General features: G+C 54.0%; 1 protein-coding gene across 1 annotated transcript; it reads right to left on the reverse strand.

The window, feature by feature from the left end:
* Positions 1-855: 855 nt before the first annotated feature.
* On the reverse strand, positions 856-10,911 carry SERPINA3 (serpin family A member 3). Its single transcript, XM_044918108.1, has 5 exons — positions 10,874-10,911; positions 8,751-9,404; positions 4,806-5,079; positions 2,338-2,488; positions 856-1,252 (listed from the first exon to the last, which is right to left on the reverse strand). The coding sequence occupies exons 2-5, from the start codon at positions 9,385-9,387 to the stop codon at positions 1,049-1,051; spliced, it is 1,266 nt and encodes a 421-aa protein (XP_044774043.1). The 5' UTR covers positions 9,388-9,404; positions 10,874-10,911; the 3' UTR covers positions 856-1,048.
* Positions 10,912-12,310: the final 1,399 nt, after the last annotated feature.

Below are 12,310 nucleotides of genomic sequence, written 5' to 3' on the forward strand. Positions count from 1 at the left end.
CATCTTCCAGCAGAAAAGCGTTCTTTTTGTAATCCTGAACTCACAGAACAGAACAGTGTATCAGTTCCAGTTTCCCGAGCCCCCAGCCCAGCAACCCGGGTGTCATCCTTGACTCCTTCCTGTCCTCTGCACAATCAACCACCAAGTCCTGCCAAGGACTGTTCACATCTCTCCAATTAGTGCTCTTTTCTCTGCACACCTGGCCAATTCCCTGGCTCGGGCTAGAATGCCTGGCCATTCTGCTGTTCCTCGTCTCCCCCAGCCCGCCCCGCCTCCCCCCCATCACCCAGTTCCTGATAACACCAGCGGAGAGCGGAGGAATGACTGGGTGGATGGTTTTAATTGCAGTTGTCCATGTGTTGCTCATTTTCTCCCACCCTCCATTCTGGCTCCTGAGGGGTTCATCTGTTGGGGAGCACTCAGAACTGGTGAGGTGGGTGACAAGCTCTGGCCAGGAACCTATGAAGTAGCTACTCTCCCCAGATTGGGGGTGTTGGGGGGCAAAAGGAGGGATCCTGGAAGAGAGAAGGCCCAGGAACGAGGGGTCCAGGGGCTGTGCCAGATGGGGTCAGGGTTGGGGGTCAGCACGTGGACACATCCTGAGCCCAGGGGAGGGAAGGGGTGAGATTGCAACTGGGGACATGGGAGCCCACAGAAGAAGGAATCAGGCAGCAGGCTCCCCTCTCCTCCCGGGCCTGAGGTACAGGTGGGCCTGGCCACAAGGGCTGCAGCTGAACGCAGAGGCGCCTCGAGCCTGGGTGAGACTGAGCCCAGTGGGAGCTACAGGGGCGTGGAGTCAGGTGATCGGAGTAGAAAGGCACAAAGAAAGTGTCCAGTCTGAGAAAGAGTGTTTATTGCCGTCTGGAGTTTGCAGAGCCTCCGGTCCAAAAGTCCCCAGCCTCCCCATGCACGTGGAAGCCACCCGTCAGAGTCACTGCCACCTTCTCAAGGACAAGCCCGGCCGGGCCTGGCCTGCGGCTCTTCGGCGCACAGAGGCGGGCTGCATCCAGAGCCCTGGCACCTGGCCCCTTTGGGGTGGGGGGGAGCCCTAGGCTTGATGGGGGTTGGTGACTTTGCCCCAGAAGAGGATGTTCTTGGTATCTTTGTGGCGTATGGACAGAAGAAAGGGTCTGTTGAAACGCACAGTGATCAGTGGGCCAATTTTTCCGGACAACAAAATAATTTTACTTCCCGTGGCGGCCGCGGCTTCCGTGCCCTCCTCGGCCACATCGAGCAAGGTCTTGTGGACCACCTGTGGGGACACGAGAGCATTACCCACCGGATCCCGGTGGGCGAGGGGTGAGCGGCCCACCTGAGAGCCCCGAGGGGACTGCCATTCACGCAGCCTGGACCCCGGGCTATCGCTGATTGGTGGGTTTGTTCCTCCTGACGACCCTGTCAGTGGTCCTGCATGGTTCCGATGCACAGAAACACAGACTGAGGCTCCAAGGCTGTGAGGGGTCTCCCCAGGATCATGGAGATAAAGGGGAAGGGCACCCTGATCTGGATGCCTCTCTGAGTCCAGACACTGTGCTGCCCCCCAAACACTCGCTAATGGAGGGGGGCAGGGGCCACACAGGGCATCTGTCTTGCAAGTGAGTTTCTGGCAGCCTCTCTGCCTTGAAGCAGCTGCTGCAGACGCTGCCGCGGACCCGAAGGGCCCCACCGCTCTCAGCCCCGCTCCTGCCCCATCTGCAATGTCCTCGGGATCCTTGGCGACTTTGCATAGATGTGGCTTCACATCCCTGGACCCACCCCATAGGCCCCTCTGCCCCTCCCTCCATGACCATGCCCTTTGGAAGGTGGGGCGCAGAGGGGGGCAGAGGGCTGCTCAGACACCCTGCTTCGTTCGGAGGACCTTGTTTCCAGGGGCGCAGTGCAAGGGGCCCTCTATCCTTCTTTCACACCCATCACACCTGCCCCATGGTTGTTATGACCCGGTGCCCCTCCCCTACACCTCCAGGCACTCACTGCACATTGACCAAGACCTATCACCCCCATTTTACAGGAAAATGGAGAGGTCCGGCACTTTCAGTATTTGCTGCTGTAGGTGGTAAAAGGTGGAGTGTGGATGGGATGGGGCCCATCCCTGATTCCACCCCAGGCTCTTCCCCACGAGTGGCTTCTTTGTCACAGTATATTGCAGGGGAGGTGGGGACCAGCTTCCAAAGTGCTTGCCACCCAGCTCTCCTGGGCTTGGGGCAGAACCCCGAGGGGGACAGGGTAATGAGAGATGCCTTACTCCTGCAAATTCAAGGTTACCCAAATGTCTGCCTGGCCTCTTAACCATTCAAGCTCAGATACAGAGGATGAATGATCTAAAATTTAAACACTCACCTGGGATACTGCCAGGTTCTTCTCCCCTGTGACTCCTGACAGGTCGGCCTGGTTGGTGAAGACTTCCCTCATGCCCAGCTGGGGAAGCACGTCTTCCAGATTATAGCTGCTGGAGATGGAAAACTTTGGCAGGTAGAGGTTGTCTATGCTCCTAGGAAAGGAGAAACATGAATTTGAACAACTGCTTGACTCAAGGCTCACCTTCTCCCCACTCCCGGCATGGTCTTCCCTGGTTTCCTTTCTAACCACCCCTTTCTTGCTGGAAAGAAGGACTCATTTCCTCAGTTTCTTGACCCCTTGTCAAGGGGCAGGAGCGGGGCTGAGAGCAGTGGGGCCCTTCGGGTCCGCGGTGGCGTCTGCTGCAGCTGCTTCAAGGCAGACCCCTTGTGCTGACTCTTCTTAATTCATTAATTATCAATTCACATCGGCAAGTGCCCACGTGTGCCGGTGCCTGCCCCGCTCCTCCCCTGCAGCAGGAAACACCCTCTCTCCAACAGGGAATTCCACAGCATGCTCCACAGGCACCAGGAAGGCTTCCTGTAGGAGGCGGCATCAAGCCTGAGTCCGGAAGGAGGGGAAGGAGTTGGCTGGGCGAAGAGGAGAGCAGGAGGCGGGAGATGAATTTGCAGAAAGGCAAGAAGAAAGAGGGGATGCTCCACAGAGTGGAGGGAAGGCTTAGTGTTGGGGATAGGGCAGGGGCTGAAGGGACTGCATTCGAAGGTCCTGGGGAATCCTGAAACCAGCAATGGAAGGTCCCCATCTTGGCCGTCTGGTGAGCTCCTTGAGAGCAGGGGCTTCTGCTTCTGAGCAGAGCTGCTGGTGAGTTCTTGGAGCAAGAGTGGATACCTCCCACCCGCAAGCCTCCCTCTCTCTCTGTTTATATCCCTAAGACTTTTGTCACGGTCTGCCTGGTTTCACACTTGCCAGCTACGAGGAGGCTGTGTCTCCCAATAAACCTTGAGTCCCATCGGCAGGGAAGATGTCTGTTTCTCTCCATATTCATTCATTCACGCATCCATCCATTCACTCAACAAATATTTATTGAGCACCCACCACGGGCTAGGAATGTGTTATGGCAGATTTCCTCAGTGCTTTGTAAATCAGAGATGTGTGATGAATATTCTATCCATTCACAACGAATCATCAAGCCCCGGCCAGTTGATAGCTAGAACTGTCTCCCCATGTCCCCACCCTCAAGGACCAGGCCCAGAACTCACTCTGCCTTGCTTGTCCCCTTTGACATTAGTCTTCTGAATTCCATATTCTAGCCTGTCTCTACCCTCAGGTTTATCTGACACTTGACCACCTCTCACACGTCTCGCCTGGATCGCTGCCCTGGGCTCCTAGCTGGTCGTCCTGCCTCCATGCTTGTCCTCCGTGGTCTGTTCTCCACTCAGCCTCCTGGGTGATCTTTTTAAAACAATACTCAGATCATCCACTCTTTGGCCCAAGACCTCGAGATGATTCCCCATTTCACTTAGAGGAGGAAGAGGCAAGGTTTTCCAGGGGTTTGCATGGCCCTGCTCAACCTGAGCCATCCCGCGGGGCCCCCTGACTTCTCCTGACTCACGCTGCTCTAGCCTCTGTCGCCTCACTAATCCTCAAACACACCAGGCTTTGCACAGAGGCTTTGAACTGGCTGTTCCCTCTGCCAAGAATGCTTTTCCCTAACCTATCCACAGGGCTCGGCCCCTCACCTCTATCCTGTCAACGCTCAAATACCACCTAATGGCGATCCTATTTAAAACCACTGACTACCTCCTCGTTGGTCCAGTTTTCCTAATCATTTTATCCCGCTCTATCATCCACCCCCCACCCTCATTTCTTAACATCCAACATACTAAATAATTGACCTATTTGTTATATTTATCTATTTTCTCATTTTCCAATGACATAGTAAGCTCCCCGAGGGCAGGGGATTTATGTTTTATTTGCCGACATGCCCTGTGGGTCTAAATCAGTGCCTGGCACCTACTAGATGCTCCATCAATCTATGTGACCCATGCCCAATGGATGAATGGATAACTGAATGAATGAAACAGCCAGCGCAAAGTGGGTGCTCGGAGCCCCTCTTGCTTTGGCCTTCCGCTGATCGCAGTCCCATCTGTGCCCTCTGCCGTCTAGAGGTCGAGACAAGGAGAGGACAGGCGTGAGGGCTGGGTTGTGTTGAGGAGTCCCCAGAACCTGAGCATGTTCGCGTCAGACGCAGCTTCCACCCCTGTCCCGTTCAAGGTCATCGTGTCTCATAGAGCAAACACTTTCGGGCCCAAAGCTACGCGGGCAGCCAAGGGCAGGGAAACCCCGAGCTCCACCTGCGCTGGGATGGCTTGCCCAGCACTGCAGCCTCGGCCCCCGACATCAGGGAGGCCCTGGGTGCTGGGGGTGTGGGGAGTCCGGGGGCGGGGAGAGGGGAGCGGGCGGGGCTGAGGAGGGAGGAAGGAGGGCGAGCTGCATCCCGGGGTGGTCACCTCATCTGCAGTGAGTCTGTCCACCTCCTCAGCGTCTCCGGCAGCAGCGCAGCCTCCACGGCCTCCATTCTGCCCTCGTCAGGGAGGATGAAGAGCACGCTGCCGACACTCATGTATTGGAGCTCCACCAGCGTGCAGGCCAGCGCCTCGTCTCGGAAGTAAGGCACCCGCACGTCCTCCAGGCTCATCATGGCCACCTTCACCGACCTCCTCTTGCTCACGTAGAACTTGGACTTGAAAGTATCTCGGGGGTCAAAGGGCGTCTTCCATTTGGCTGAAGGTCAGAGAACTCTGTGAACACAAGGGCCGTCCTGCCTCTACCCCTTCTCCGCCCGGTTCCCTGGCTGATGGAGACACTCGGCGCCACCGGCCCCGCCTTGGTCTGCAGGAGCACGCTGCCAAGTGGCTCGGCTGCCGGGGATGCGGGGGAGCCCCACAGGCCGGGTTGGTGTAAGCGAGAGACCGACAGGAGTTTGGAGTAGTGGGTGCAAGAGAGAGGTGGGGGTCAGGGAGAGACGGGAGAGGGGACCGGGAGTGCTGTGGGAGGCGGCAGCAGGGGGAGGAATGGGGAATCCCTCACCCCCTAAAAGGAACAATGCTAGTAACTCACAGTTAGTCATTGGCATTACAAGGTACACACGCCCACAGACTCGTCAAGTCACCTGAGGGTGGGATAGAGGTCGACCGAGGAGAGGGGGACATAGGGCTCCATCCCCAGGAGGACAGGAGCCTTCAGTGGGGTGGAGGTGGAGGGGGGGTGCTCCTGGGGAGACTAGAGAGTAGGGGCTTGCTGGGAATGTGCAGATAAACTACCCCCCCTCCATTGGAGGCAGGAGAGGAGGGGAAAGCCGGGCCAGCCAGTGTGTCCCTGGGGAGGAGAATTTGGAGGAGAAAATCCTAGGACAGGCAGGTGGTAGGAGGGGAAAATCAGGAGACACAAAGAACAACCAGCACATCGGGCCTGGATTAGTTTTACAAAGAAATCTGGTTCTGGGCCTTCATCTGCAGCTGGAAACACAGGCCCGGGAGGATTTGCCCCAAGATTCAGCCAGAGCCTCTAGTGCAGGCTTCCTGTGTCTCCACCCAGCTCCTAATCACCCCCTGACTCCATGATGCCTCTTTGGATCTTTGTCTAATTTTTGTGCCTGGAAGAACTGCGGCTCCACAGGGCCAACTCTCTTTGCACTCTGCCTCTTCAGACTTACGGGCTGCAGAGGTTTCTGTTTGTCACGTTCCTACCCATGGGACCAGGCACTGGACCAGCTGGAACCTGGGAATGCGCTCTGTCTTGGATCTTGCCCTCCCCCAAGGCCCTTCCCCAGATGGTGACCCTGCTGGTACCACCCCCAAGATGATAGGGGGGCACCGTTGCAGAACCCTGGGATGGCCAGGCTCCTTAGATGCTGTCTTCCTGTGTAGACGGGACCCCCCCACCCCCAGGGCCTGAGTCCCTGGCCAGGACAGAGCCCAGGTCAGAATGGCCCGGCTGTGCCCAGGCAGAGGACTTCCTGAGCCTGCCCACAGGCATCTCTTCAGGGGGAAGCTGAAGCTCCTGCCCACCCTGGAACAATTTGAAGGGACCACTCCTTCCCCCTGGGAGCCAGGCAAGTTTGAGTCAGGGTAAAAGGTCCACTCTCACTCAAAGGGTGGCTGGGCCCCTCTGCAGTGACTTCCTACAGTGGCAAAGCGTCCTTTGGAAAACCCTAAGACTAAGAGGCAACCCATTTTTTGCAAATGACACTACAGATAAAGGGCTGGTATCCAACATCTACAAAGAACTTCTCAAACTCAACACCCAAAAAACAAATAATCTGGTCGAAAAATGAGCTGAAGACATGAACAGACACTTCTCCAAAGAAGACATACAAATGGCTAACAGACACATGAAAACATGTCCATCATCACTAGCCATCAGGGAAATTCAAATCAAAACCATATTGAGATACCACCTTGCACCAGTTAGAATGGCAAAAATTAACAAGGCAGGAAACAACAAATGTTGGTGAGGATGAGGAGAAAGCGGAACCCTCTTACACTGTTGGTGGGAATGCAAACTGGTGCAGCCAGTCTGGAAAACAGTATGGAGCTTCCTCAAAAAGCTAAAAATAGAGCTATCCTATGACCCAGCAATTGTACTACTGGGTATTTACCCCAAAGATACAGGTGTAGTGAAAAGAAGGGCCATATGCACCCCAATGTTCATAGCAGCAATGTCCACAATAGCCAAATGTGGAAGGAGCTGAGATGCCCTTCAACAGATGAATGGATAAAGAAGATGTGGTTCATATACACATGGAATATCACTCAGCCATCAGAAAGGATGAATACCCACCATTTGCATCGACATGGATAGAACTAGAGGGGATTATGCTAAGTAAGTCAAGCGGAGAAAGACAATTATCACATGGTTTCACTCATATGTGGAACATAAGGAATAGCATGGAGGACCATAGGGGAAGAGAGGGAAATCAGAGAGGGAGAAAAACCATGAGAGACTCTGGACTCTGGGAAACAAACTGAGGGTTACAGAAGGGAGGGGGATGGGGGGATGTGGTAATGGGGTGATGGGTATTAAGGAGGACACGTATTGCATGGAGCACTGGGTGTTATACGCAACTAATGAATCATTGAACACTACATCAAAGCAATGTCCACAATAGCCAAATTATGGAAAGAGCCAAGATGTCCATCAACAGATGAATGGATAAAGAAGATGTGGTGTATATATATATATATATATATATGTGTGTGTGTGTGTGTATATATATATATATATATATATATATATATATACACACACACACACAATGGAATATTATGCAGCCATCAAAACCCCCCCGAAATCTTGCTATTTGCAAGGACGTGGATGGAACTAGAGGGTATTATGCTGAGCAAAATAAGTCAATCAGAGAAAGACAAGTATCATATGATCTCACTGATATGAGGAATTTTTTTTTTAAAAGATTTTATTTATTTATTTTAGAGACAGAGCACAAGAGGGGGGAGTGGGAGAGGGAGAAGCAGACTCCCTGCTGAGCAGGGAGCCCGATGCGGGACTCGATCCTGGGACTCCAGGATCATGACCTGAGCCGAAGGCAGTTGCTTAACCAACTGAGCCACCCAGGCGCCCCTGATATGAGGAATTCTTAATCTCAGGAAACAAACTCAGGGTTGCTGGAGTGGTGGGGGATGGGACGGATGGGGTGGCTAGGTGATAGATATTGGGGACGGTATGTGCTATGGTGAGCTCTAATGAAGGGAGGGAAATCGGAGGGAGAGACGAACCATGAGAGACTATGGACTCTGAGAAACAAACTGAGGATTTTAGAGGGGAGGGGGGTGGGGGGGAATGGGTTAGCCCGGTGATGGGTATTAAGGAGGGCACGTACTGCATGGAGCACTGGGTGTTATACGAAAACAATGGATCATGAACACTACATAAAAAAATTAATTAATTAAAAAAAGCTAATGATGTACTATATGGTAGCTAACTGAACATAATAAAAAATGTAAAAAATAAAATAAGGACGCCTGGGTGGCTCAGTCATTAAGCGTCTGCCTTCGGCTCAGGTCATGATCCCGGGGTCCTGGGATGGAGCCCCGCATCGGGCTCCCTTCTCCGCGGGAAGCCTGCTTCTCCCTCTCCCACTACCCCTGCTGTGTTCCGTCTCTCACTGTCTCTCCCTCTGTAAAATAAATAAATAAAATCTTTAAAAAATAATAATAATAAAATAAATTTTAAAAAAGTCCTAAGAGAAGACAATGCCTACAGGCAGGGCGGGGCCTCGGTGCCGTGCCTCCTCCCCTCCCCCCAGCCCAGACCGAGGGCACCTGCTCTATGGTGGTTTCCCCAATAACACGGTTTGCTACACCAGGCCAGAAAATGGCCCCCAAGGCTCAGAACTAAAACTCTGATTCCTTCCAAACCGCAAGCCAGGCACTCACCTTTAAGGAAGATGTAATTCACCAGGACCATGGCTGTGTTCAGGTCAAGGTCCTTGACCAAATCCACAATTTTCCCCCGGCTCCGATTCTTCACGTAGTTGTTGATGAGCCTCTCGGCGGCAGCAGAGTCCTGGAAGTTGGTGGAGAAGGCCTCAGCGGCGTACAGCGCCCTGGCATCTGCCGTGAACTTCTCCAGCAGCCTGAGCTGGTCGCTGACGAACATGGCGTTGCCCACGCTCAGCTGCAACTCATTGCTGGGCTGGCGAAGGGTTCGCAGAAGGTGCTGGAAACCCCGGTGGATTTCGGCGTCGGGGGTCTCTGTGAGGTTGAACTTGAGGCCTTCGAGGATCTCCGTCAGAGTGCTGCCTTGGGCCCCCAGGGATAGGAAGGCCAAGGCGATGGAGACGCTCAGCGGGGAGAAGATGATATTCTTATTGGGCGTCTTCGAAGCCAACTGCTTATAGAGGCTGAGGGCGAAGTCGGTGTTGCTGGAGGCTAATCCGAGGTTGTCCACAGGCGTCTCGTTGTGTAGGTCCTCCGGAGTGACATTCTGCGGGTCAAGCACGCCCCCTGGGACGCAGTGGACAGTGGGGCAGAGCCCAGCCACCAGGAGCCCCAGAGCCAAGAGGGGCGACATTCCCTCCGTCCTCAACTCTGAAAAACAAAGCTCCTTTAAGTGTCGGGGGGCCAGGTGGTGCCCCGACTGCCTCCCACTGCCAGCCCCCATGTGGCCTGTGTTCTAGTCTCTGCTTCTGTTAGCTTCGTGACTTTCTTGGGTAGGCGCGCTCGTGGGCACCCAACGTACATGATTACATTACACTTGAGATAAGTACTGCAGCTGTTGCCATTTTCCCCAGGGGAGAAACTGGGCGCAGAGTGGTGAGGGGCTCGCCCACAGTCACCACAGCAGACGGCTGGGGGAGCAGGGGGAGGAGACCGGCTAGCCTGGCTCCCGACTCCCAGTAGGGAGAAAGCAGTGTGGGCTTCAGAGCCGCAGAGACCTGGACTGGGATTTCCTTTGGGCTACTTGCCATTGCTGTGTGGTGACAAGCAAGTGACTGACCCTCTCTGAGCCTCCATTCCCATCTCTGTACAACACGCTGAATAAGCTCACGGGAGAGAAACCATGAAGGTGCCGGGCTCATAATGGGTGTTCCAGAGGCGTCTCTCCTCCCATACGCCACCCGCTCTCTGAAACTACCCGCCACGCCAGAGCTGCGAAAGATCGGAGAGAGGGGCCGAGTTCAAAGCTGGCGACTGCAGCCAACAGGGGTATTCACCTTGAGCCCCTGCCTATTCGGGGCCCAGAGTTCAGAAGAAAAAAGGTCCGCTTCAGAGGTGGGGAAGGGAGTTGGGGAGGGAAGGTGGGGAGGGGAGGCAGGGAAGGGGAGGGCAGTTGAGCTGCTTTCCATCAAGAGGCCAGTGGAAACCCCTTCAGACCAGCCACAGCAGATGAATTGCCTCAACTGTCTGTTTACTCTCCGGCTAATACAATAATTTCTTTGGAAGAGTTAAACATCCACCCCACCCCCCCGCCCCGAATTATTTCTGGAGGAAAAGAACTTTGGGCAAGTTGGCAGGCTGGCTCTGTTTCTGAGCAGCCTGTCTTTTCGGTTGCTGGACAGACACTGCCTGCCTGTCTGTTTGGCCAGGGGCCCTGGAGGGGAGAGGAGCTGCGGGACCATCCCCCTTGGAGACCCCGTGGGCTCTGCCCAGAGGAACCCCCCTCATCAGTTCCGTCTGCACCTCGCCGTGAGAGCAGCGCCCAGTGCCAGACAAGGGGAGGTGCCCCGTGCCCCTCGGGGCAGTTGGGGTCCGGAGGGTCCGGTGTATGGAGGTACACAGCTGTCTAAACTCAGAATCCCAAAGTGTGGGAAGCAGAAACAGCCAAAGAGGCCCTCGTGGTACGTCCACCCTTTGCAGGTGTGAAAACTCAGACCTGGAGGGAAGACGTGTCTTCAGAGGGCATGGCCTTCGGGGCCAGCACTGGAACTGTCCCCAGTGCTCCGGGACGCCTTTGCCAGGCCCCCTGCCACCTCACAGGCTCCAGGCCAAGGCCTAGAACCACCCTAGAAAAATGGGTTCCTTTGCTCCCGGGATAGACAGCATCATGGATTACCTGCCTCTGGAGCTGGATGTCCTCAGCGGATTCCAAAGCCACCGCCTGCCCCGAGTGCTGGATTTTCGTGGGTGCTAATGCCTATTTATCCATGTGAAGAACTCCTCCCCTTGCTTGGGAAATGTTGGCAGGGACGCCCAGGGTTCTGTTTTTAGACTGGAATGGCCAAATAAGCATTTCTGGTAACATGAATTTATTAGATCTAGTGGAATAATCCGGTTACAGGAACAACCCCTAACTTGTTTCTTAAAACAAAACAAAAAACCAACTCTCCCTTTTCATTTTTATCTTTTGTTTATGAAATAGTCATTGAGGAACATATGAAAACCCAGAAAATACACAGAAGGACCTTGGAAAATCGTCCCCCAAATGTCATCCCCCAGCTAACATTTTGTTGTGATTTCTTTTACAAGTCACTTTCTTTGACATGTGTGTGTATGTGATGCGAATCTTCATACACACACTCGGATATATTTTAAAAAATGCAACACTCTTTATTTGCCTGTAGGTTGATTTGCTTTTTGAGGCACCCCTCCCCCATTCCCGGATTTGGGGTGTCAGTCTTAGGACCCCGAGCATAGGGGAGCACAGCTATCAGGGGCCTCTGGTCTCTGGCACCATCTGTCCTGGGAGGCCTCCTCTTCACCCCAGGGCCCTTCACTCTTGATTCACGCTAAGAGCCGTGGTGAACTTGAGGTCTCCTCAGATCTCTCCTGAATCCCAGGCCTTTCTTGGGCTCCTGAGAAAACCTTCCCCTTGATCCCTCATGGTCACGATCCCCCATCCATGACCACCTCTGACAGACTGTAGGGTGCCACAGAGCACAGTTTGGAAACCACCGGATTGCCGGTAAGGGTGTGGCTGGGGCATGCCGTGAAACTCGCCAGCTCTGTGGCCTCAAGCAACTGGAAATCCCTCGGGCTTAACCTCCTCATCTCTACAAGTGCAGATAGCGACATTTTCCCGACAGGGCAATATAAAGGGTAAGTGACGTAACACGGAGCATAAGCTTCCGGAGGACAGGACTGTTTGTGCAGGGCTGTGTCCTAGGGTACTTACCAAGTATGTGCTGGCCTGGAACCACTGAGGTGACTAAGGAGAGTTCTGGTCCCATCCTCCCTAAAATGGTGACTTAATGCCCTTTTAGTTTCCAAATATTTTCAGAATTGAATACCTATTTTAAAATTACACAGAATCCCAGAGGCACCTGGGTGGCTCAGTTGGTTAAGCGTCTGCCTTCGGCTCAGGTCATGATCGGGGTCCTGGGATCGAGCCCCATATCGGGCTCCCTGCTCAGCAGGGGAGGCTGTTTCTCCCTCTTCCTCTGTCCTCCCCCTGCTTGTTCTTTTTCTCTCTGTCTCTCTGTGTCAAATAAGTGAATAGAATCTTAAAAGAATTACACAGAATCCCAAAGAAATAGTGGCTAAAACAAGGCTACAGT

The sequence above is a fragment of the Neomonachus schauinslandi genome, chromosome 9, assembly GCF_002201575.2.
Source record: "Neomonachus schauinslandi chromosome 9, ASM220157v2, whole genome shotgun sequence".
Taxonomy (NCBI): Eukaryota; Metazoa; Chordata; class Mammalia; order Carnivora; family Phocidae; genus Neomonachus; species Neomonachus schauinslandi.

Coding starts and splice junctions, on each gene's coding strand:
- SERPINA3 (XM_044918108.1), bottom strand. CDS start 9,387: ATGTCGCCCCTCTTGGCTCTGGGGCTCCTGGTGGCTGGGCTCTGCCCC. Junction 5,080..8,750: donor GAATTACATCTTCCTTAAAG/GTGAGTGCCTGG, acceptor TCTGACCTTCAG/CCAAATGGAAGACGCCCTTT. Junction 2,489..4,805: donor ACAGACTCACTGCAGATGAG/GTGACCACCCCG, acceptor CTCCTTTCCTAG/GAGCATAGACAACCTCTACC.